Genomic DNA, 26,075 nt, shown 5'->3' with positions numbered 1-26,075 from the left:
TGATGGATTGACATTCAACCATATGGAGAGATACGCATATCTCTAGAGAATCCTTCTGAAATATTACATCTTTCCCTAAGACAGGCTGGCGGAGAAGTTACAAGACATGCTGAAATGTGGCGCACACTTTGCTCTTTCTATTTGTGATAACACTCATGGGCTTGAATCTGAATGGTTTGGAGACATACTGTCGAACGTCGGCATGACCAGGAATCAAGGAACCATGCAAGCTGAGAGAGCAAAAGAGTTGGTTGTCTCTCAGCTACTAAGAGTCAACTTGAACATAAATCAACACATTGTCTGCAACCCTACAGATGAGTACAGTGTTGGTAACATTCGGGAGATTATTGTTTCCCAACAGCTATGTAATGCTGCAGCTGGCTGTCACAGATGTGCTTTACCGCCACCAAAAGGAGGCTTGGAAGAGATCCAGGTTCTTCCACATGCCAGGGTCAACAATGCCAAGCTGCAGGAATGGATTAGACCTGATCTTGGTAAAGAGATGTGTGCGGTCGTGGATTACGGCAGCCGCTGGAATCTTGGAGCCTTGCAGATACTGACCTCAATACTTGCAAACATCAACCCAAGACTCATCATCATTGATGTTCAGCTCGGCTTGAGATACTATCTAACCTCTTGCCTGAAACCAGTGACGACAGGGCTGGCATCCCTCTGTCAGTGGGACACTACTCTCGTCAAAGCGGATTTGTATGTTCATGATGGATGAGCTGTGCACGAAGGAGACTCCACTGAGCCGGGACATGAGATGCACCACGGACCAGATTCAGCAAGCAGATGCAGAAGAACACAGTGTCTCAGTACAGGTAGGCTTTTTTTTTTGCTGATTTAGAATATCTTTATTCGCTAATGCCAAGTATATGATGATGATTTGGCCCTGCTATTATTGAAGACACAATATACTGTATATTTGTTCATCTTTTCCTCTCAGGTAGCTTGTGGATCCTGGTGTTCCTTGCACAGGCTTCCAGACCCAACTAGATCTTCAGCACGCCATCAAGCGCATGCTGCAAGGGACTGATTAACAACAAAGATAAGAAATGGGCCGACCATTTCACAAACGTCTTTTAGTCTGGAACCTTGAACCTGGATGCTTGTTTGCGTTATCAACAGGCGCAGACAAAAACGCCTCTGGACACAACTGGATTTATAGGCCATTTGTTGAAATTATTATTTATGATTTCATTTTTGCCCCTCTGTGTTTTATTTATAACCTGCCTAAGCACATTTGGTTTGATTATGCAGTATATTCTTTATTACTACTATTATTATTATAGGAGTATCTCTAATATTTGATAGGCATAAGTTATATGGTATAAGGTTTAATTATGTTATACAGCAACATTACTTTAGGCCAGTCCTGTTTAAAATATCACATTAAAATAAAGAATAGTTCTGTTAACGTTGAGTGACTTCATAACTAACTAATTACTAATATTACTTACTATTACTAACATGGCTTGGCTATAACATCTTGCAACAGCAGCTTCAGTTGCTGCTGCCTCATAGAATGCCAAATAACCTGCTTCAACATGATTAGTTTGTTTATACAATGGAAAATAGTCAAATATCACTTCCATTGGGCTATTCACAGCAGACAGATCGCAGGCCAACAACTTGGCATTTCACATTCCACACAGCGCGAGCTGCATTCATGTTTATATTGGCCCAATCCCAATGCAGCCCTTGCTCCTACCACTTAGTGCTGAGGTGACAGGGTGTCCTGATCCTTGTTGAGATAAAGGGCTAAGGCGAAGTGGTAGGGCTACATGGCTCTCCAAACACAGGTAGGCACACTCAAGACCAAGTGTTACGAGAAATCTCCCAGAATGCCTTGTGAGTCATTGGTAAGATGGTGGTGAACGCTTCAAGAGCAACAAACGAAAACACAAATGTATTTTTTATTAAAAGAAAAAATATATTACCACCGTATTATCTGTCTCGTTTCAATGTTATTAAAGACTTTTTCTTTATAAAAAACCTGTGTTGGAAGTGCACTTTGTCAATGTGGTTTAGGTTCATGTGAGCCTTTTATGAAATCGTCCCGGTGCATGGATTATTAGGTACTTTCTTTACGCGTCCTTGTGTGTATCTTAAGTTAAACCTTTGACCTCCATTCCCTTTAGATATTGTGTGCGTGTACGTGTGCGTGTGTCGCTGTTCATTTCCTATGGTGCTGAAATGCGTGCGTTTGACTAATCTTCGAAGCCCTGATGTCCTAAGCAGCAAGTCCCGTGGCTGCGGTTTCGCAGACGGTTTATCTGAGGGGTGCATCGACTGTTTGAGCCCCCACCGGCTGCAGCATGAACCGGCGCCTATAGACGTCCTGTCCTGAGAAGAGAACCCACTAACATGAGTAACATGAGTGCAAACGACCCAGCTCATTATGAACAGGTCGGCTCCCAGATCAGGGAGACGGTATATTTCCTCTCAGGCACTTTTAGGACGAACGATTACGTCATTTATGCAATGAGATTGCAATCAAATTAATGTAATGCTCCAAGAAAAATAGACCACTTTAATTGAGGATATAGTTTATTTAAAGGTAAAATGGATAGCATTGGAAGCATTTACAACATTGTCACAAGGACCGAACATATAAAATATAAACCTTGCATCGTGTTGCACTTATTGAACCTCTTCATAGACTCCATTGCAGTCCGTGTAGTTGGTGTTCGGGGGACCGGGCACAGAGGTCTGCGTGTCTCCTTAATGGCTCATGGCCGCCGCTGTAATCCGACGCCGCGACGCACCGTCTGCGCGCCAGTCTAGCCTTCCGCCCCCCGCCCCCCCCCCCCCCCCCCCCCCCCCCCCCCGTCCCGTCCCGTCCCGCCCCAATCCCTCACTGCGTGGCTGCAGCCGCTCCCCGTTTTAGGCGAGACGGGAGGAAGCGCTGGGGGAAGGGTGGCAGGGTGGCAGGGCAACACACACACTCACACACACACACGCACACACACACGCACGCACACACACGCACACACACGCACACAAACACACACACACACACTCGAACATACACACGCACACACACTAATCTATCAGCACGTCCTGCTCCGGGAGATCATTGTGAATGAACCGGTGCGGAGCGCAGAGGAGAAACCGTGGTGCGATACCGCAGGATGTGGCCCGGGGCCTGACGACAGAGCGGTCACTGGGACTGGGACGAGGCTAAAATGGCGTGAGAGGAGGTTTAGTGGAGGCTAGAGGCCGACGCTGACAGCGAGCTGCCGGACCCCCTGCCGGTCCTCCTGGCGGCTGAGCTCCCGGCGTCCCGTTACTCCCAAGCCGCCCCATGCAGGACGGAACGCCTGCGAGTGGCTCCACGAACACCCAATCCAATGTTATTTGCTCCTGCAACTGCACCGGAACCCAGCCACAGGGCATGGATATATGTAAGTCCGTTTCTATCCTTCTTATGTCTGTTTCTGCACACATTGGGTTCAGTGTTCGCTGGTGAGTGTGTCTGGACTCTGAGGACACGGTTCATGCGGAGAAGTGCCTTCATTCGCCTTATATGAGGAGGCTACAGAGATGGCGCAGAGAAGTAGGCTATTTGCCTATCTTCCCATTTGCCTGAATCGTTTTGGTTTAGTACGTATTTGAGATGATGTAATATAAGTATTCAGCCAAACGGAGATCCATAACCGATCCAACGAGAGGACGCCGTCATGTCAGCAGTCTACCAGCTAACCTGGATTTATTTTCCTGAATTCTTAAGTCTTTATTTACCTTTATTATTATGTACGATATTGTTTATAGGCCTACAGACTAATAGCGTTGCATTGGGCGAATGTGCATTCCCCCCGTTAACATTACATTGGAGATAAGTGAGTGAGAATTATGTGCATGATATGTGGTGCGTAAGAACTCCCCCATGTTTGGCTTCAGTTCAGTCTACTGATGTCTCCTCCAGACGACAGAACTGGAAAAAGACTAGGGACTACCTTCATATCTATCTGGGAACGACAAAAACAAACTGAAACACTGATTCAACTCCATTTCATTGTGCTGAAAGCTTTGGGTTCAATAATGCCGCACATATAGTTTAAACATTCATTTGTGCAATCTGGATGTTTGGCTCTAAGCAATATTACCAACATTTGTAAACATGCATCGTACATCATCGTTTTGTTTATCTTATATACATGTTACTCTTGTGTTACAAAAGACGTGTTATAATTTGGCCGTATGAAGCAGCTGTATTCCCTTCTGGCTGGCCGTCTGCAGACCAGCCAGGAAGTGCATTACTGATGCACCAGACGACTCATAACACGGCTGCTGGCTCCGCCCGCCCCTTTCTTGGGTCAGATGTCGAAGGTCAAGGCCTCGATCTCCCGCTGTTGTTCAGCACGTCTGCTCGCCACTGAGTTGTTTTGTCTTCTCTCAGGCTGCCGTATATTAATGTCATTATTTGCATTTTGCTACTTTCACCGTCAATGTGTTTCACAATTGCAGTTCCCATTTTAACAATGCACATGTTTATTTATGAATCCGTACGTTTTAAAGAATACATATTTCAATATATCTCAATATATCAATATGTATTAAACTGGAGGGGCTGGTTGTGGCCTTTGGTTCCCAATATTAAGCCCCTCCCCCATGTCCTGACTATTTGATTGGCATCTGCACTTCACTCAGCTTCCAGCTCCCCCATTAGCCTGCTCATCAGGGGTACCACCAGCATGACGGCCTTTAAAGGTCTGGATGGGTTAGTGACCCATGAGGGGTTCCTGATGATGACGACCATGGTCATTAGGGGGTTTGATTTGGGATCATCTGAGGTTCAATAGGACGGTTTCTCAAAATGACAAAGATAGTAAATATTCAAGAAAAAAAACATGTTTAGGGTGTGTTACACAATTTGAATATAACGGTAGTAATATTGTATGAAAGTCATTGTGGTAGTGTCTTAATGTATTTGGTGGTCTCAACCAAAGCGTGTGTTGAACTCACACAGTGCAGGCAGTATCCTGCAGGTCACCTGCTTATTGGCTAACAGCAGCAGGTAGGCTGGAGTTCTGAATAATGATTTTGTTATGAACACAAATGCTTATTTTGTAGGACATGGGACTCATTATCATAAATAATCATGAAAAGATCATCCCTGTTAGAATGATCCCTGGTACATTATAGCAGGGAGATGGTAACCATCGGGACGATACAATCCTCCTCCATATCAACCGGGATGAGAATTCAAAAGCCCTCTGTTCAGCACATACAGATGCATTATTAACTTGTATCCAAAGCGTCTGTGTTGGGAAAAGTTGATCATAGACTATAACTACTGGAGAAGTGCAGAGTAGCTATAGGAACACATCTAAATACAACGAAGGACACAAGCTTGTCTATGAGATGTTCTCAGAAGAGGGTGTACAGAAGCTTCTAAAGGAAGGGAGGGATGGGCGGATAGAACGGAGCCAGGTAGCCCCACCTGGAGGCAAGCCCCCCACTCAGGAGAAGAGTGTGGACTGAAGTGTAGACCCGCAGGGCGGCAGCCTCAGACACCGCTCCCTCAGTGGTCCTCAGGGTAGGGACGGAGGAGTCATGTGACGGAGGTGGTTGTAGATGGGAAACCCTGATTAACAACGTGAAGGACTTAAATCTGGAGCCAGCAGATTGAGATATGCGTACTGAGGTTGGGTGAACACGAGATGCAGTGGTGCATTCTGGACCAGGAGTTCAACCAGGAGCTGGCTCATCTTCCCCACTCTGTAAAGAGCAAACCGAAACGATGGGTAGAAGGAGGGCTGGTTAATGTAGAAAAAATGTTAGGAGAAAAGGATAGCACATAGCAACTGTAGAGCTCAGCCATAATGAATTAGAAGAGACAATGACATATCTGATTGGGTATTGTCTTCACACGTTCCCTGGCACCACCGGATGAACAGACCAAAGTGGTTGACTCAGTGTTCTACTGGCATTCATTTATTCTTGACGCTGATCTCTAAGTCAGAATGTGACTCTGACCCAAGCATCCACTTGATTTTGGATCCACAAACAACTAGTGGAAATGGAGCCCAAAGAGTACAGCCTTTAAAGTCTAGCCCATGTCCCGACTGTCCAATGTTCTCTAGCCCATGCTGGGGCACCAAGACTGCTTCAGCCCGGAGGTGAATCCCTCCAGCACACCCTTGGGGCATCGCACAGGCTGTAGTCTATGAAGACATAGCGCCGCAGCCCATGGGCACACAGAGCACTGGAGGCTGAGCAGAGAGACTGGAGGATACAGAGTCAGCCTCCAGCCTTACCTGGAGTCTGACTCACTCGTCCAGTTCTAGTCCACCAAATATAATCCCAAGAATGCATCCCAACATTGAATAGTGTCAAAAACCAACATCAGTGTATCAGAGTCGCTTCAAGGTCTCGGCGGAGAATGCTCTAGCCTTAGGGAGTAGTGATGATAGACTTGCCTTAAGAAGGCCTTGCTTGGGGAAAGGGAGGATGAGGGGCGCCCACACCCATTACCAGGGGTCTTCTCTCTGTCACCTGGGGCAATTCATGGGTCCATGTATACAGGAGGCGCTCAGTCCCTGGTCCTCTGAGGTTGGGGCACAGCTGGGAGGGGATTATGCTGTTATTGAATGAATTCTGCACCATTATGTGGTCTGGACTCCCTCTACGTTACACTCCCCCACCGAGTCTGTCCCAGTGTAGCCCAGCGCATTGCGGTTCGTTTAACAGCAACTCCTTCACATTTTTTTTTGTGTGAGTGATTAGTCACTTTAATTGCCGTTCATGCCTTGACCTGTATACCAACCAAAACTAATCGTTATCCTTTCCTGTCTTCAAACCCCTCCTCTTGTCTGCAGCTGAACTGGAGTTTGTTCAGATAATAATTATCCTGGTGGTTATGATGGTGATGGTGGTCGTGGTCATCTGCCTTCTCAACCACTACCGGCTCTCTGCCCTGGCCTTCCTGAGCCGACACAGCCCAGCCCGGCACCAAGGCCACCGCCAGCAGGCAACACAGCTGGTGGGTCCAACACACACTCCACACTTCTACTGGGTATTCATTTAACGGTAATATTATATATGTAAAAGGTATTGTCTTCAAATAGTGTTGAACAGTGCATGGTGAAAATCACATCGCTGCTCACCGAAAACCAATGAGGGAAGGGCCAGTTTCAAGCTCAAACTAGAAACCTGGGTTTCACTTCAGTACTTCCAAATCAATATGTTATCCAGTTTGTTTTAGTCTTTCCATGAGTCCAGCCAATAGATCTCAGAGGTGGAAGAAAAAACTCAAACACAAATCTAAGGAAATCTGTATAAAGGGTTTCAAGGAGGAAAAATGTCAGCAACATAACCCTCCAAACAAATCTATTTGCACATGGTCACTCTGTTCCTTAAAAACATCCTTCTCACTTCCTCCATCTAAAGGCTGGTTACCATAATGTTACCTGAGAGCTTCTCTCTCTGGTCACCTGGGAGAAGTCCACCTAATGGAGAAACTTGGGTTACAAAAGCACTTCAGTTGATCCTGTACAGGCACTAAACCCAATCAGTGTTTAGTTTGTGTGTGTCTGGAAAAGCTACCTCAGTCGTTTGGTCACTAGCCCATTGAGGCACTGATGCCCCAAAGGTAGATGGATAGAAATTACTTTGATTTGTCCGAATGACGAGCAGTACGCCTTTTCACCCAGACTAGGATCGATCCCAGCCCTGCTAGCTCCCATCTCTCTTCGTTCCTTCCAGGATGGCTGTGTGGTGACTCAGCACAGAACCCCTGTGGTGAAGGGTTTATTTAGAAATGCATCTAGGCCTTCTGTTAGCTTGTTCAGAGGGGGTCCTGAAGCAATGACCTTACTAGAGAACAAAACCAGTAAAGATAAAAGAACCACACTAAGATTGATCCTCAATATGTAAATATCTCTAAATCTCCTGGCGTCAGTGGATTAGGAGAAGTGAGTTACTGCCCAGCTCCGCTGCCTCTATGGAGAGTTCCCCACCCATGAACCCCTACCCAGGGTCCAATATCAGCCAGCATCAGGTGCGTCGGCGTTGTAGTGAGGACGTCCATAGCTTAACACAGTGCTTGTGCAGTTACCCTCGCTGGCTCAGTGCAGAATATTGTGTAATGCTATGTGATCATATGACACCCACAGCCCTGATCATGATCATGGTTCACATATGGAAACAAACATGTGGTATGTATAGGACACCCGTAGTGGGACAGGCTCAACATTGAGACTTTTATTGTTTTAGGTCCCTGATAATGAACCTGTTTAGTCCATTCAATCCATGCCGCGTACCCCACTGACCCAAATGCGTGTAGTCGACGGCTCACCCCCCCTCCCCTTACGCCCCTCTCCACGCAGGTGATGTACGGGCCCCAGGGCACCCAGGAGCGGCTGGTCTGCAACCCGCCCGCCTACACACAGCAGCAGACCCAGCACCTCTGCCGCTTCCAGCCCACCTACCCCTACCTGCAGCAGGAGATCATCAACCTGCCGCCGTCCATCTCCCTGTCCGACGGCGAGGAGCTGCCCCCCTACAAGGGCCCCTGCACCCTGAAGCTGCGGGACCCCGAGCAGCAGCTGGAGCTGAGCCGGGCGTCGGTGCGGGCGCCGCCCAACCGGACCGTCTACGACAGGAACTTCATCGACATTTATGTCGGCCGCGGGCCGAGTTTCAACTCCGGAGTCAGCGGTGCGAACACTCGGATGGAGAGTCCACCGCCCACCTACAGCGAGGTGATGGGACACTACAGGGGCAGCGCAGCGTTTTACAGCCAGTACAGCAATAACACCGCCTCACTGCTCGACTGCGGCTCAGACTCGGGTAGCTTGTGGCTTGAGCGTCAGCCTGGCAGAAGGGAGAGTGAAAGCACAGCAGCGCCCTCTGGTGGTGAAAGCAGGCGGAAGCGGCATGGGGGAGGAGAGGCGGAAGTGAGGAAAGTCCCGTGAGGCTCCGCGGGGCCACATCTGCAGAACCCCCCCACGAAGGGTTAACTCGTCATATGTTTTTTATTGAGCTGCAGTACATTTTTTTGTATACTCAATGTATGTTGCAGACAATTCACTGCATATCCACTCTCGTCCACACATACAAACAAAAAAGTAATGGTTCATGATTTTCATATATATTGAGTTGAAAAGACCCACATTTATGCCAGAATTTTACACCATAATAGGTATGGAAAAGAAGCCAATTTGAACTTGCACTAACTCACTGTTTAAATGCAGAGAATAATTCTTTGATGTTTTTTCCTCTTTGTATTTGAGTTGGTCTTCCTTGTTTTTTTAATAGTCCATGCAGGACAGTAAAATATTATTTTCAGTACCGACAAAGCTCATACCCAGGCGTGGGGGGAGTTCACCTCAGTCTGAGGAGAACCCGTGTCTGAATCGTACTGACAAAAGGCCAAAAATTCCTCCTGAAATGGGCTGCCAGCCCCTGCAGCGATATGGGCGTGGCTCCGGGCCAGGGGGGTGAAGACAGAATCAGTTCTATGGTCAGGAGAAGACAGAAGCCAGCTCTATGGTCAGAAGAAGCTTCATCTGCAGGGTAGTGGAAACAGAAGCCAGCTCTATGGTCAGAAGAAGCTTAATCTGCAGGGTGGTGGAGACAGAAGCCAGCTCTGTGGTCAAAAGAAGCTTAATCTGCATGGTGGTGTAGACAGAAGCCAGCTCTGTGGTCAGAAGAAGCTTCACCTGCAGACTGGTGAAGTCTGAACCAGCTCTGAGGTCAGAAGAAGCTTCATCTGCAGGGGGCTGAAGACAGAAGCCAGCTCTGTGGTCAGAAGAAGCTTCATCTGCAGGTGAATCGGTCCCCGTCTTGTCTCTGGGATCTAGAAGTGTCAACACCAATAGAGCCACAACTTCAGCAGGATCTCGGCAGAGTGGCCAGGATATCTGGGATATTCCATGATGCAATGGAAGGATGTTATATGGGGCTTAAGAGAGTGTCAAAGACAGCTCCAACTAGCCTGCGGTAACACCACCCAATATACAAAGGCTTAAGGATGGACGGGGCAGCGCCCAAACCCTGCTTTAGGAACACAAGGTCAACATTTATGAATGCCCACTTTGTTCTTCTGTTTCCTGAGACCTTCACTTCCTGTCCACCTGTCCTTTGGCCCTGTTCCCCTCCAGTAGCACTTTATGTGTCTGCCAGGTCACAGCCCCAGTGGCTTCAGAGCAGGCAATTCATGGAGATCGGTTTAAATAGGGAGCTCCTAGTTTGTATTTCTCATCCCTCCCTTTAGTTTGAAAATACCTAATTTCAAAAGGGGACTCTTACAGCGGTGCATACTCGTGTTCAGGGGGTAAATTGAATGACTTACAGTAAACTGCACTTAAGGCATGATTCAATGTTAATATAGAGAGCAAAGGCATATGATAATTATACATGCATCTACGACCTGATCATTGTTGTGAAGCCATACTTGCCATTGCGCATTTTCAATTCACCCTTTATTTATTCTTATTTATTTGAGGTTTCACATTGGAGGACGTTTTTTTTTAAGGTTTTCTTTGTATTTTTACTCTGCCATTAACAATCATTAACAGGCAACTAACAATGCACAACAAAATCACCTTGAGATTGGGCTTCCCTTGGCATACATGAACATAGAGATGAACCGGTTAAATAGGCTTTTATGAACGGTAGAAGGCATTTAAAACCCGAGTGTCGACGACCAACCCTCACCCATTTTAAATACTTAATTCTCCCCCAGTTTGCGTTCCTTGATACTCTGACGTTATTCCTCCCTCACTGTGGGCTGTCCCTCCCGTTGGAGAGACTGAACCACCGTACTGCTGCTCGCACCCCCCCGCTGGGCCCGCGACCTGCGCTCCACCCTTCAGTACTGCTGCTGCTACCTTTCGCTGCTACTGCTGCTGTTTGCTGTCAATTGTTGTCACATCAGTGCTTTAACACTTTTGAGTTGTCCGACCGGAAGACTCGTCATCCTTTCTACACGTCCCGTTGTTGACCTCCCCTGGGTTTGCATGTTTATAAGCCTACGTGAACTGATGCGACGTCGAAGCAGCCACAGGAGACAACTTGCACTCCCTAACAGTCCGATCCTTAGCGTGCCTCACTTCCAATGGTGCTTGTTTTTTTCCAGTGGTCTGTTTATTTGTACAATGCTGTATATAACTTTAATATATTAATATATTATGCACAGATCCTACCCAATGGGTAGAAAAAGCCCATATGAGAAGCATTGTTAATACTGTAACATAACATAAAAGATTATATATAAAAACTAATTGTGAGCCCAGCAGTGTTTTTACTTATGCCTACAAAATGTTGCTTTGTCTTTTTAGAAAGAAAAATAAAGATGCTTACACATTAACCTGATGCTGAACCTTTTCTCTATTGGTAGATCTCGCTCATGCCCAATATCCAATCAAAAACCACCCAGCTATCATCGTCCTATCCCCAACCATGCAACAAAAGTTTATTTCACATCATAATTTAATCAAGAGTTTTTCTGTCCTGCTGAATTGAGTCGTGACGTCATATCGCTGAGAGCAGTGGGCTTCACCTTCAACCAGTAACGTCCTGGGTTTCCTCTTCCGTCATATGAGTCAATGGGACACTTCGGGTCCACGGATATAGCGTCACCCCGATCAGAAGGAACATTTTGAAGGACCCAAGGTTTGGAGCGTTATTCTGGATACGTGAACTGGTTTATATGAACTACATACAGAAATCCTGTTCGAATAAAAAATAATACACAAGGGGATAAGGTCAATAAAAAGGTTTTATTACACTAACTACCGAGTAAGAAAAAGACACTTCACAATACAAATCAAAACCAATTGATATTTACAAATGTCAGATGACATTTGAACGGAAAACAACAACATGACAGACAGACGGAGGAAGGAACAGCGGTCAGTCCAAACATCACATGAGACCCCTGTAGGACAGAACAGAGGTGTAACTAGGAGCATCACTGGATGGTGGACACGTCAAACACATCTGGGAAATACTGGAAAAACGCTTTTTTTTTTCCAGTAAAAAACGAATTGATCGTAAATCGTACCATCCAGTCCACCAATTCCTCTACAAACCTGTCAAGGTCTGTAGAGGTAGACTGGATGATAATGCATGCATTCACCCATATTTTGACGTAGACTTGTCATTCAATTTGTGGCCCTTCACCCTTCAATTTCAAGTCCTATTTTGCAAAGTCCAGATCTTATACAGGCTTAGAGGTTTGATCAAGAATCCTTTACAGTGATCAGATTCAACTTTTGCGAGTGAGTGTTTTTTTTTTGGGGGGGGGTTGAAGGGTGTTACCTGAACAGGGGGAGGTCCTCTTAATCCTGCGTCTCCATGCTCTCGTCCTCCCCGCCGCCCTCTTCCTCCAGCCCCTCTTCCTCTTCCTCCTCCTTCCTCTCGGGGGGCTTCTCGTAGGCCTTCTCCGAGGGCGTGACGATCACGCCGTCCCACGTGGACATCTCCAGCGCCAAATCTGGACCCAGGTTTGTGCTTTAGTAAACTGCAAGCTTGCCATCGAATATAGAGGATATTATCATAAGATTTAAGCTTCACCCGAGTCACTCAAATCAAACCCATAGAAAACGTACTGGTATGAAGCGGAGGAAGCTGATCTTACCATCAGAATTATACGGGATTTCAAGATGTTTTTGGGGTTCCATTTACCTTTCATCCGATGCCAACCAACTTTTAATCAGGGCAACATTCATACAAACATTCTGTCTATAATGCTCTCGCCAGCAGAGAATGTAGCATGCGATGTAAGTGCCTGAAATTATCATTTCCGTCTTCGGAAATGTTGTTTGTGCGACACTCTTTTTTTAATATTGCGTCATCTCCTTTCCTGTGATTACCACATTTGTGGTCACAAATGTGCCATTTGATTGCCTTGAAAATATCGTGAACTAGTTCCGGTTGGAGCGCACTGCAGTGGTCGACGATTTCAAATGAAAACGGAGCGGAGCTTACAGCTTGCGTCTCCTTCCAGGCCCAGGATCTTCCTGTAGCCGCCGTGGGACAGCACCCTCACCAGAGTCTGGGCCGTGAAGCACACCATGTCCTGGAGAACCACAAGCAGACTTTACAGACAAACCCAACAACCCAGCAGTAGCAACAAGCACCAGCCCGCAGCTCGCTTCTACACAGGGCCGCCATCCCTTCGTCAAAAAGCCCTGTGCAGTCTGATGCTCTCAGACGCGGTCCACTACGGGGGTCCACCCTGTTTGTGGTGAACAGGGGGTCACTCCATACCTGCTGCTCCAGGGTCATGACCGTGTGCACCCGGAAGTTGCCGCTCTCGCAGGGGTCCGTGATGCCCACCGACCCGGGCAGGAAGAGCCCCGCGGCCAGCATCTGCAGGCAGCGCCTGCGGAGACCACACCTCAGTATTATGGACCTAACTATGGGGTCAGAGGAGGCTCAGGTGGGGCTGAACACAACACAACAAGGCCCGTTTCACTGGGCAGCCATCTTGAATTAAAGAACTCCACAGGCAGGGGGGTTGTGAAATAAGGGATCGTAAAAGCAAGAATGTAAGAAAAGATACTGCATTGCTAACCTATTTCAACAAAAGGAGAAATCGAATCCCAAAAGAAGCATTTATGTTTTTATGAAAACCAAATATTTCCATTTTATGTCAATCCATTACCAATATTGAAAGATTTGATCTTTTCACTAGTGATCCCATCCCTTAAATCTGAATCTAATTCAAGACGTCTGCTGTGGGAATAGGGTGACTGACTGGTGCATCTGTGTGAATAAGAGATGGAAAGATGACTGCAGGGATGAACAAACCTGTAAGCAACATTAAGGGACAACGGCTGTCTGGAGGGGTTGTTCATCACAGCAGAATGCCCCTGGAAGGAAAAGAGAAGATTGGTCCGTCAAGCAGTTGTGTATTACAGCATCTATACGTACACTATTCTTTTTTTTTTAAATGCGTTGTGTTTCAAGGGTATCCTGACAGCTGGCTGACAACAAAGATCTCTCATTGACCTGCAGTATTGCCCACATATAGCCAACCATAAACAGGGCGGTTGCAGTTGCTGCCGGCTCATAACAGTCCAGATCAGGTTTGCTCCAGCTGGAGCTGGGACTGCCCAAGGACGAAGGCACTGGTATCACAGCCCCACGTTGTGTTCAACTGACGCCTCTATGGCTTTCTTTCACCCGTTTGGATTAAGACGATGAACATAGTAGGAAGGACAACTTAAGAAGTGGGCTAAGAGGTGCCATATGGAGACCGAGGACTGACCAGCAGGTCCAGGATCCAGGGGGTGAGGGGTTCAAAGCCAGGGAAGCGCTGCCGGAGGTCCTTGAGCAGACGGATCAGTACCTTCACCCTGAAGGGGAGGGGCACAGGGTTATACTTAGAACGACATCAAAACACCCACCCGGGTCGGAGAGTTGATATTAATAGACCCTAAACATTCAATGATTACCTTTCAATACCAAAAATCAATAGCTTATCAAGACCCCTGACCCTTCAAACACACTTGACCCCGCCCAGAACCCTGACCTCATTACAACCCCTGACACTACCAAGACCCCTGAACCTACCAACACACTTGAACCTACAGTGACCCCTGACCCTACTAAGACCAGCCTGAGGTCCTCAAGGAGGTAAATGAGCAAAGTGACTCTAAATGTAAGGGTTGCAACAGTGTACAAATTACAAATACAAATACAGACACCAACCGGTTTGGGTCAGAAATAACAAGCCAGCTGTTCGGAGAGCTTCACTCACGTGGACTGGGAGGCGTTCTCCTCGAACCAGCGGGCGTGACGGATGGCGGCCAGGGCACTCTGCAGCACCTTGATGTCCACTGCAGGAGACACAGCCACAGCATCATACAAGAGCGTACAAGCCAGGGGTTGAGGATCACCGGTCGATCCTCTGGTAACATTTGTATATTGTGTGTCCAACTCCATTATTCAATTCTTCTACTAACACAAGCATTAAAAGGTTTCATTTTAAAATGTTACGGTTTAAATACTTCCGGATCACAGAATAGATGGATAAGCACCCTTCTTCTGTCGATTCTGTCCATATCTCAACGTGTATCGCCACCCTGCACTCATTTTAATTTAAAGTGGATTCTAGTTCCCACCAATGTACACATTTGGAAACTACCATTAACCTGCGTCACTTTCAGATTGTCGGGGCGGGCGTTACTCCAAAGCTTGTGGAACGTGCACACTTCAGGAGGAAGTGAAAAAAGGTACAGCAGACAAATCTAAATGACTCGCGTTTTGGGGTCGCAGCTACGAAATTGTTATAAACAGTGCTCCTTTACTTTGGCAGGACTTTATTCTACATTATTACATACAGCCAGTAACCAAAGCCACCATCAATTATCTCAGTTATGGGGCACTTAGAGAGGGCATGAAGTTCAATAGGGCAGCAATGTAAGCTCATATCTCAGACGAATTACACTTTGCAGAAGTAAATTATTGAAGGGGGAGCGGAGAAAGCAAGTCTTACTAACCCTACCGCCAACATGTTTCACCAACTCAGACCATTACAAGAAAATCACTCATGGTGGGACAAAGATTTTCAAAACGTAACGATATGCATTTTGAGCTTAAAATGCATTGCAAAACTAGCATGACTATTTGTCACCTTTTGTGCACTAGAGGGAGCCATCAACCTGTCATGACTTCACCAATCCATCAGAGCTCCAGCAGGCAGCAGGGTCGAGATGGAGGTGATGCATCTCATTTAAAATCATATATGGCAGAATTTCAGATTTTTGAAAACTCTGAATAGGTTGTTCACAAGACATTTCACAAGCTTTGCAAAGCACCAATGCCGTATACAACGGCAAAGCGTGAGCAATATGGACGAGCCATGCGTGAGAGCTGGCTTCGACCACATATCAAGTGTTTAGTCCACACAGTAAATCTAGCCCCCTAAAAAAGGCTCACAAGCCCACCGTGTGAGGCGACTGCTTGGCTGAGTGCTGCGAGTCATAACTAGGGATGGGGATCATTAATATTTATTGATACCATACCATGTTCGATACTCCTTAACGATCCAAGTCTTTATCGATACCACTATTGATACTTTTCTATTAATTGGTGGAAATACGAAGCGTTTTTAGTGATGAGGAAATGTAATTCTTAATAAATATTGACATCAGTAGTTTTAGTTATATAAACTAAAATGATTAGAGCACTATACAACTGTATTAGTAATAAAGCAACATGAGTAATACAGTATTACTCATGTTTCTCACCAAAAACTCAATTTACCGTTTCTTTATGTTACATTTGAACGCATCATGATAACCTAAAGGTCGTTTTACTGAGCCAACCTCAACACATCATCACGCAGCACATCTGAAACTTTATTTACTTTTTAAGATAACTAGGTTGTATGCTGCTGATTACAACACCGACTTCACAATTGGATTACTATTTTTAACTGACGGGACTAGCGACAATGTCTGTGTGTGCGATTACCGCTCGTAGTTTGGTGGTCCTTGATAGAACCGGGTTTCGATCCCCACCCCTAGTCACAACGTTTCTCCACTAAAGTGCCACTGTGGTATTGGTCTAAAAACAGAGTACGCTGAAACTCCCCCAGCCAAGAAGACCACATGAGAGCAGCAGACCTTATGACCTGCTGGACAGATACACTGAGCAGCAAGCAGCCGCTCTGATGAGTACAGAATTAGGTTGCAATTCAAGCGTCATCGATACGCTGGATTGAGAGAAATCTCCGATGCAGAAGATGTAAAAGTGCCTTAAGCACTGAAGACCGCTATAGCGGTTCTTTGCTGCGAGAAACTCCCGGCGGTGTCGCTTATTGTGCCACTCAGGAACATGATGGAGCATGTCCCCCAGTGCGGGTGATTCACCCACGGGGGACGGCAGAAGAAGAATTCTTGCCAAAGTCTCACGTACACAGGGAAGGCCGAGGCCCAACCTCTGCAGAGCACCGCGCTGGATACAAGACTTCTATCCAAATCTTGCATCAAAATCATTATGTCGGAGGCTAGCGGAGTAAGTTGCAAATTTGCAAAGAGAATCAGCTAGGCTTATTTAGATTAAATGGAGTGTGTCCATTTGCAAGCGTACGTTTCTCAAATAATTACTAAGGCAACATTAAATAATTTCAATGGGTTAAAAACTTGCCTAAGGGCTCTCTCTCTGTATGTGCGTTTTCGTGTGCATCTGTGTGTGTCTTACAGTGCAGCTCGGGGTCCAGCTTCCTCAGGTTCGGGGGCACGGTGGTGATCAGGATTTTCACCGTGGCGTCTGCCGAGCTGATCTCAAAGCCCGTCTCGTTGGTGAGCATGGAGAGCACTGGAAGAGCAGTGGGGAGGACCAGCAGGGGGGGGGTTGAGGTGGAGCTCACATGGACAAGACAACCTTGAACCATAGACCCAATAACCCCATAAACAGGCTTCATAGTAGGATGTTGGGGACACCATCTACAGCAGACTGGTTTTGTTAAGATATTTATCGAAATCACACTCATTTTATGTTTCCCCACGGACCCATCTCAGGAGAACCAAAAAGAAGAAAAAATTTTTCTCTGGTAACATTTCCCACGTGGCAATAGGTCTTCATTCAGCGTGATGCCGACAATCTTTCAACATTGCGTGAAATGTGCGTGTAACTAATAGTTCCCTTGAATAATAACATAACTTTGCATGTTGGGATCCAACTTCCCAAACACAGTGCACTTACCTTCAGCGGGGTCTTGAGTGTGAAGGGTCTCCACTACCTTGTTGCCAAGAGCTGCGACGGCCTCCACTGCAAGAGAAACATGTGGTCTGAGCTTACTCAGAAATGGAAAGGACCATGATTATACACACTGAAGCAAATAGAGCCATCATCCGGTGGCTGGACTTACAAGTAGGGAGGATCTTCAGAATAACCACCAGGTCGGCCACATTGTGTCCAGTCGTCATGGTACCCTTCTTGTAAGATCCTACTTGGCGCACCTCTTCAATTTGCTAGGAAATAACATCAGAGATGTGGTATTTTTTGTTGGTCTTTCCAGCCATATATCGACTCTGATCTATTGCTGAATCTGATTGAGTGGGTCTGAACCATTTCTATCTGAATCATACTGAACTCAGCACTCAAGCCTATTCAAGCTTATGAAGTGATGGATAAAGCAATCACATAGCAGCGGCCTAAGCGCTCCCTAACCAAGGAACTACTGGATTCTTGTGTTTCCTACCACTATAGAACAATCCTGACCCACCATATCTCCCACAACCCTGGAAGCAACTTTGAATTCATTCAAGTCTTGCATGCATTTCCTACAAGAACATCAAGGTCTACTAAACCCATCTGTCTGATCTGACTGTAGGATCAACGACATTTAACTCATTTACATTTTACATTTAGGGCATTTAGCAGACGCTTTTATCCAAAGCGACTTACAATAAGTGCATTTGTTACAATAAGTACATTTGTCATAAGAAGTGAAACAATATATCGCTGTCGGTACAGTAAAGATGTTCATAGAACCAAGTGCAAGTATTACAATCGCTAGGCTAACCCACTCCCCGTGTAAAGCAATGATAGAAGCTACTGTAGATGCTACACAATTAAGTACCTTGAATAAGTGCAATGTACAAGTGCCAGGACGTACAACATTCAATGGTGGCTGTGCATTGGTTTCTATGCAGAGTTCACTCACCACTTCAAAGTTTCCGGGGGCCACGATGAGGTTATCAATGACATTGTTGATCTTTGTTACCAAAGACAATATGGAAGACTGCGCGGAAGAGGGGAAACAATGATTAGAAGCGTCCATGTGACTCCACATGACCAACGGTCCGCGGGGGTTGGATGTGGGGCTACCTGCTCAGCCGGGGTGGGGCTGAGGTCCTGGTTCCGTTTCAGCAGGCATTCACTGAACGCCGTCTCGTCGGCTGCCGGCTTCACCCGGGGAAACGCCATTTCACACTGGACGTGAACAGGGAACAGCGTAAACCACATTGGAATAGACTATGGTTTGGCTTTTATTGTTCAATGACTGAGATTCAATATGAATATAGAAAGAAAATTAAATTAACTATTGGACAAACCAATACAAAAGGTAATATTGGATTAGAGTTTGCATTAGACTGCGATAGTATTTTATTGTCTAATTAAAACAAATGGAAGCCTATCAATGCAGACCCTGAATCTAATGATCATCTTCTCTTGTACCTACCACATAGAAATCAAACGGTATGTGTGGAACAAAAGGGCGATACCTGAAAAAGAATAAAAAAGTAAGAACCTCCATTCAGCAACTATGTCGAAGTCAAACGTAGAATAAGTCACAAATTGTACCCTTGAACAAGTCCTCCACGGGATCCAAACCTGCCCCCCCGGCCCCTTCCACGATCTCCTCTGTGGAAGCAACACAACAAACACATGAGACCAGCTACCAGTATAAAGACTTTACAAGATAGATCCATCATATATAACCAACACAATGTCCAATACTCTTCCATAGGAATAATGAACCCATTCATTCATTCTGAACGTGTCCCCTGCTTGGCTAGACAACGACATGGACACAACCCAACTGTAATGTAGGGGAATTATATTTAATCGTTCATTCAGACAATCAATTAGAATGTGTAGTCGTTTTAAACACGGTGATGTGATGATGGTTTAACTGAGGTTCAAACCCCTGCTAGCTGCACAAGCTAACCAGCTAACCAGCTCTTCTCCTGGTCTCTGAATAGTCTCTCCCATAGAACGGAACAGTACGGTTCATAACACGACCACAGGATTTACGATTTACAACATAGACATATTCTCGACTTGCCTCATTGTGTACGACGTTTTGATGGTTTTTAATAATAACTACAAAGGAATGGTATTTAAGGCAGTCCGGCAGAGAGGTAAACCGGAATAAACCTCTGATGGTCTGATACTTCTTCCTGGCCGTGGTCCTTATCTCCGGCTTTGTTTGTGACAGTGGGTAACTTTAGCGCCCCCACCCGGACAGGCGAACGAATTATAGTCATCATGGCTCCTTTGCTGCAACGATTTGTCTCCTTGCCGGTCGTTGACGTTGTCATTACATTATATTTGATTTCCCCATGAAGCCAACAGCTTCATGGGGAAATTGAATCTGTATCTGCTCTCCTTTAGTTGCACATTGATCCAAAAGGTGGATAAATGTGGATTTATTCAAAGTCTCATAAGGATGTCTCAAATAATCCGCTGCCCACACTGTTCAAGCCAAACAACTCATAAAATAAATGATCTTCTGACATTTAGTAAAGTTCTTGGGTTAAGCCACACCCAAAGAAGAAATAATTCCCAGCTCTTAGATAAAAAAGAACCTTATCTTATTTCCACACGTGTTGGATTAATTGTTTGTATTACGAGGTTGCTGTTTTGACGGCTTCCTGTGGCAATGCCATTACACAGATACTTAATTTTGTCTTTGGTCTAGCAGCCATAATAGTCCTTTTCACGAGTCATGTTCTCATCCACTTGGCTTTCTGTCACCTGCCCTGCTCGCCAAACCTCCTGCCTAGCTCCACTGCCTCTGCAAATGATTGGTTTGAACTTCCTCGGTGTCATCCCTTTCCACCCATCCCCCATGTGTTGCACAACAATCTACCCTCTCCTCTCTCTGCTGTTTCCCCTTCTTCACTCGTCCTCCACCCCTGCCCCTGCTGTCCTCGGCAAACGGCAGCAGGACGTCTGAAGCCTCTCCAAGGTGAATGGTTGGACAAAGGTCTGACGCTGTCCCATGACACCAACGGTCTCCAGAAACACAGACTCCTGACTTTGGAGACAAACTGAGAGATGGCCAAGCCTCTGCCGTCTCATCTCTATTAATCTCTCCTCGTCTCCCCGCTCCCTTATTCATGTCAATCAAGTGCTCAGCCAATCAATCACCAGGACTCTCTGCTGATAGAGTGGTCCAAAGAACCCCATATGAGGTTAAACTTAATTCTACTGACCGCTAGACAATCTCCTTTAAGTAAGACAAACCAGACCCTGTAGGCGTGACGTCTTCCCAATGCCATCCTTACCAATAGAAACTTTAGAGTTTCCTTTGACCCACAGATTCTTCATGAACCCCCTCCAGAGCGCTGTCTCTTTACCTCGTATCTCTGAATTAACCACGTGGGGAACTGCTACCACTCCTGGAGTCGTACCTCGTCCCGAAACCACGATACCAGGCACAAGCAGAGACCACGACTCAACCCCCAACCGATACATCTATTAATCTATCAATTGATCAACATACTTATTAAAGGAGAACCAAACCACCCTAACCTTTAAAAATATGTTCAGGTCCATTTCAATCAGGACTAAGAGGGCCCCTCCAATAGACCCTTTTCCAAGAGGTGTCATCATACGACAAACACAATGTTCTCTCATAACAATAAGTTTGGGTCTGCCCCTTTAAGGAGGACACAGGTAGTACACTAAACTAGTAAAGATAGGTCTACTCTGCGTGTCTGGGTGCACTAGCTATGCGTAAGTTTGTTACCTATGTCTGTGGGTGAAGTCCTTACTATGTCCTTACTTTGTCCATTATCCACAAGCTTGATTCAAACTAGCAGTTTACTAAATTCAGTGGCAGCCCCAATACGAAAGTAATCGCATAACTACTAGCAACTTGTTAGTAAGGCATGAGTTGAACATCAGTAGTCATGATGTATCATCAAGCTACAATGGAAACAAGGGCGTGCCCGATTAGACCAGAGTAGGGATCGATTCGCACAGTTGGAATTGACTGCATGCTCAGTTGACCAGATGTAGAATAGCTTAGTGTTGGAAACAAACAGGAGTTCAGGGGTCAGAGGCCAAGTTTGTAGGAACGGGTGTGGTAGATAAACCGCATTTAACACTTAAACAAAATAAGAGTTTGAGAAGACTGAAGCAGGAAAGATAACGACTTTATTATTACTCGCGAGCAAGTAAGAACAGAGCCGAGTTGGTTTGACAAAGAGCTGAAGAGCCACTGCTGGACCCCTACCTATACCTTCATTCTGCACATATGCCATGCATGCGTCATTACCTCATCCCATGTCATTTAAGTGGAGATGTACTGTACCTCTGGACCCGCAACTTGGGCCTCCACCATTATTTACACTATCCACATGCTGTATATTAAACATGTCAAGCTCGGGGTTGTTCCAAAAGCCATATTGCTCGTTCACCTCAACAGCATTAATGGTGGTCCTACAGCTGTGCTTGGGGGGAGAGTGGTACTGTTTACTCGATGTTTCTCCACACTTATTAGATTCACGTAACGTGTAGGCATGATAATAATAATTACATATTGTTGTTGAATGTAAGACTACATTTCTCCCATACAGGCTCCAGCTGCTGGGGTCCGAGCTTACCTGCCCCATAATTATATCATATTTGTATTTGGTTTTGTTTAGATTAATTTATGTCCCCAACTGCGACCATTAACACAGTTGACACCTGCTTAAGGGTATAGATGTTAATATTTAGTAAATAAGCACCGTGTGAGAACTATAATTTCTGTGATGAAAACCATTTTGGTTTACTAATGTGTATACCCAGACTTGGTAAACACTGACCTTATAGACAATGTTTGAACTGACCGGAAAGGTAACCAATTATTAGTGTTATACGAGGGGCTTCTATTTTACGATGGCATGTCTATTAAAAGGATCTATTCAGTTTCAATTTGAGGACAAGTGGAGGACATGTGTGCTGCCTCATCGCTTAATCAGCAGGTACTGGGTAACAATATCATCCAATGACAATAGTTTTATGTTGTGAATTTTACAGACAGACAATAGTGTGTTTTACATTAGATGGGGTCAACTCGCTCCTTTAACAACTTTCACAACAAAATCATTCCTCATCCTATCATCCATTCCAGTCACTTGGTTGGGTCAAAGTGGTCAGAATTATACCATATGTTATTAATGATGATTCACTACTTTTTATTTCATTTTTTTTTCATCAATTTTAATTCCTAAGAAAAAGTAATAGTTATTTATGTAACTTAATCTTGCTTAATCTTAGTTTATTTTGGCAGATTTACAACTGTGCCTTTAATTTATTGAAGTATTAATATAATCACTTTAGTCCTTCGGCGATTGGGCTTCTTACATTTCCTCCCTCATGTTGCAACACTCTCTTCGGCACAACGTAATGAATTCCCTGTAAAGATAGTTCTTGTTCTACTTTTAAGCAGGTAGAGACAGGTAGGTAGATATCAAAAATATCATGCAAAATGTTAAGGGCCCCCATAGAGCCATTAATATCCTGTGTTTAAATTAGCAGGGGCCCTGGGGACCTCTGGGAATGAAGTTCAAAGAGGTTTGATGAATAGAAGTTTAGATTTAGTTCATTGGTCATAATATGTCACAATATTGAAGCCAAGAGGGTCTTCGTGTTTGTTATTCTGTATAAAGTAAACCAATGATCTACTAAGTATTTGTATACATCCAGGGCAACTCAGCCGATTTTATTTATGATTCAAAAGCTCTAAATATGAAACAATGTGTCCTAAATAATAAACAATGTGTATAGATATACAGTGGTTGCTTAAAATAGATTTCCAATGAACACGGATGCGTTCGTGATGTTGATGTATAATTAGAAACCACAGTCAAAGCAGGTTTTAAACAAACAGGCAAGTATTAAACAAACACTTTTTGACGTATAATCAATTAGGTTGGGCGGCTCTGAGCCGGCTGCTAAGTGGCTGCATTTCAGGAGACAAATGAACGTTTCCTTTGTGCCAACATCACCAAACTGAAGCACCCTTCAAGCAGTAGCCGTACTTTTGTATTTAAACAGTCGGGCTCGTTATCACAACCAGTGGCGGAGGATAACAGAGGTCCAGTGTGGAGTTTAACTCAGTTCACCACATAGATTAATGTACAGGATAAAGAGAAGGAATAGCAGAAGGAAGCATATTCAAATGTTCATAACTTTACTCCTTGTTTGGCAAACAATCGTACCCTTGAAAACTGAAACTGAAATTACAAGTGACAAGTTCAAACCCTGCATGTGCGTTTTATCCGATATGTTTGACAGCCTCAGATTGATATAGCTGGCAGATCATGTTCAAGTATTTTAGGTCTCGGAAATCTGGAATGCTAACAAATTGTTGAGCACACAGTTTACCAAAGATGAATTCTTAAATTTCTTGTGAAAAGGTGTTGTGTGATGAGTTCAGCAATCAATAAAAGGATCCATCTAAAGTCTTAGCTGTGGGGAACGTCCTAGCAACAGGTAAACAGTCATCTGTTCGTCCCTTTAGTAGAAGTAGGGTAAGGTCTAACAAGAAGTCAAGAATAGACCTTAATCACCTCGCGGCCATGTTGGTTAGTTGGGTGGGTCACAATGCCCTACTAATTTTATTGAGTCCGAATGTCGGTACATAGTTTGACTTCAGTTGAAGTATAACTTGTACGCATGTTTTGTCACAACCAGCTGTACAAAGATTGGTTGAAGCTTTTGTCACTTTTGTTTGTGCAACAATATATGACTTCCATTATTGTTTTTTGAGCCAACTCCAACCAAAGACCCTGTAGACTGTTTGCATGGTCTTTCAGAGAACAGCGAAACACATCTTTGTACATCAACATGGACAGGGATGGAACATGGCCCCTTTTTTCACATTGATATGGCTTGATATTGTTTCACATTGTTGTCCCTGAACAACTTACTGTATTCTTAATTCTTAACTCTTATGTTTGCAATTATATAAGGTCAAAATGATATATGTATGTTAATGTACCGGAAAGGCTTTGCAGTATCTGTAAATCAACTGGACAAAAGATTGTTACAGTGTAAGCATATACATTGCTTCACATTATTTCCTCAACTTGAGAAAATAAGACGATGTGAATCCAGTCCCATGGCAATGATGTAAACAAAATCCAGCCCACAATGTTTTTGAAGAGCAAAGTCAATATCAAGTTATAGATTACGCAAATAACTCTCGACAGTAACTATTAATTACTGTGACTAAAAACAAATATAGAATAGGTGTCACTAGTTTCAAGGCCCACCCTCTTTGCCAAGCCCATGGACAAAACTAGAGGATAAAATCGTTGAAAGGAAACACTGTGCAACATTTGATCACATATTGTCACGTATCAAGCACGGTTTCATTCCCTGGTCCGTCTGGATTTCCTTTTAACTGGCAATATTTGACTGGCTTTCTACAAGATGAGTCAACTATCGAGATGGGTATGGGGGGTCATTCTATACCTTACCATTTCAACTCCAGGTGAGAATTTGATTAAAATATGATGATGATCCAGTTATATTCCATCCTAACAATGGGAAAACATTGACTCTACTTTGGGCTGGCAAAGGTGTTCTTCTGTTCATGTTAAGTGTCTTAATAACCTCAAACAATAGACCCTTTTTACCCTCACAGGTAAGCAGTATTCTATCATAAAGCCATAGTTTTGTCATCGTAGGACAAACACAGGAGCTGCTCATAACACAGTATGGCTCTGTTCTGTTGATGTACAGGGGCAGTAGACCAAACTAGTGCAGATAACTCTACTACCCGTGTCCTGGTTCACAAAAGGAGCAGATCCATAAATAGTGCTTTGACCAACACCTGGGTTTGTCCTACGATGACACCTCTGGGAAAAGGGTCTATTGGTTCTTGGAAAAGGTTCTCCCATGGAATGTATCGTGTTCAAAAACCCAACAGAAAAACATGTGGAAATGTAACTTCATTCTATGATATGATAACATCTCACAATCAAACCCCTCAGGTTCATCTGCAGATTCAGTAGACCCTGCCACATTAATCACTACGACTGTGGCTTTGGCAATCGAGATCACCAATGTGGGCTTCAATGCCTCCCTGCTGAATAGTGAATCAGAATTCTCCAAGAGGTTGGATGCAGAAGTGGAGACGCTGGTAAAGCCTCTAACAACAACAACACTTTGGTTCCGAGATATCAGGACAACAAATAACCAAACACATTTTGTAACTGAGCAGATATGTATAGACAATTCCAGAAAATTGTAATAGCTATGATTCTACACAGCAGCTTGTCAAACTCAGACCACAGTGTTACCTTTATAAGGCACACTAGAAACAGAATGGTTTGAACTAGCATACATATTTTCATTTTTGTCCCATACGACAAGGTAGC

The 26,075-nt window shown here is 44.8% G+C and overlaps 2 protein-coding genes across 2 annotated transcripts; one reads left to right on the top strand and one right to left on the bottom strand.

Annotated features, from left to right (window-relative positions):
• Positions 1 to 2,920: 2,920 nt before the first annotated feature.
• Positions 2,921 to 11,299, top strand: LOC307085047 (protein TMEPAI-like). Its single transcript, XM_079749676.1, has 3 exons — positions 2,921 to 3,410; positions 6,828 to 6,991; positions 8,337 to 11,299. Exons 1-3 carry the CDS (start codon positions 3,311 to 3,313, stop codon positions 8,922 to 8,924), a joined length of 852 nt encoding a protein of 283 aa, XP_079605802.1. The 5' UTR covers positions 2,921 to 3,310; the 3' UTR covers positions 8,925 to 11,299.
• Positions 11,300 to 11,713: 414 nt separating this feature from the next.
• Positions 11,714 to 19,852, bottom strand: ilf2 (interleukin enhancer binding factor 2). The gene is made up of 15 exons (XM_079749649.1): positions 19,760 to 19,852; positions 19,276 to 19,335; positions 19,154 to 19,196; positions 18,799 to 18,903; positions 18,635 to 18,712; positions 17,837 to 17,939; positions 17,671 to 17,736; positions 17,167 to 17,283; positions 14,720 to 14,798; positions 14,228 to 14,315; positions 13,768 to 13,829; positions 13,225 to 13,339; positions 12,943 to 13,033; positions 12,274 to 12,448; positions 11,714 to 11,890 (listed from the first exon to the last, which is right to left on the bottom strand). Exons 1-14 carry the CDS (start codon positions 19,762 to 19,764, stop codon positions 12,294 to 12,296), a joined length of 1,167 nt encoding a protein of 388 aa, XP_079605775.1. The 5' UTR covers positions 19,765 to 19,852; the 3' UTR covers positions 11,714 to 11,890; positions 12,274 to 12,293.
• Positions 19,853 to 26,075: the final 6,223 nt, after the last annotated feature.

Source organism: Pollachius pollachius (assembly GCF_949987615.1).
Source record: "Pollachius pollachius genome assembly, chromosome: 13".
Taxonomy (NCBI): Eukaryota; Metazoa; Chordata; class Actinopteri; order Gadiformes; family Gadidae; genus Pollachius; species Pollachius pollachius.
Note: the sequence above shows the minus strand (reverse complement) of the source record. Positions and strands in the feature narration are given on the sequence as shown.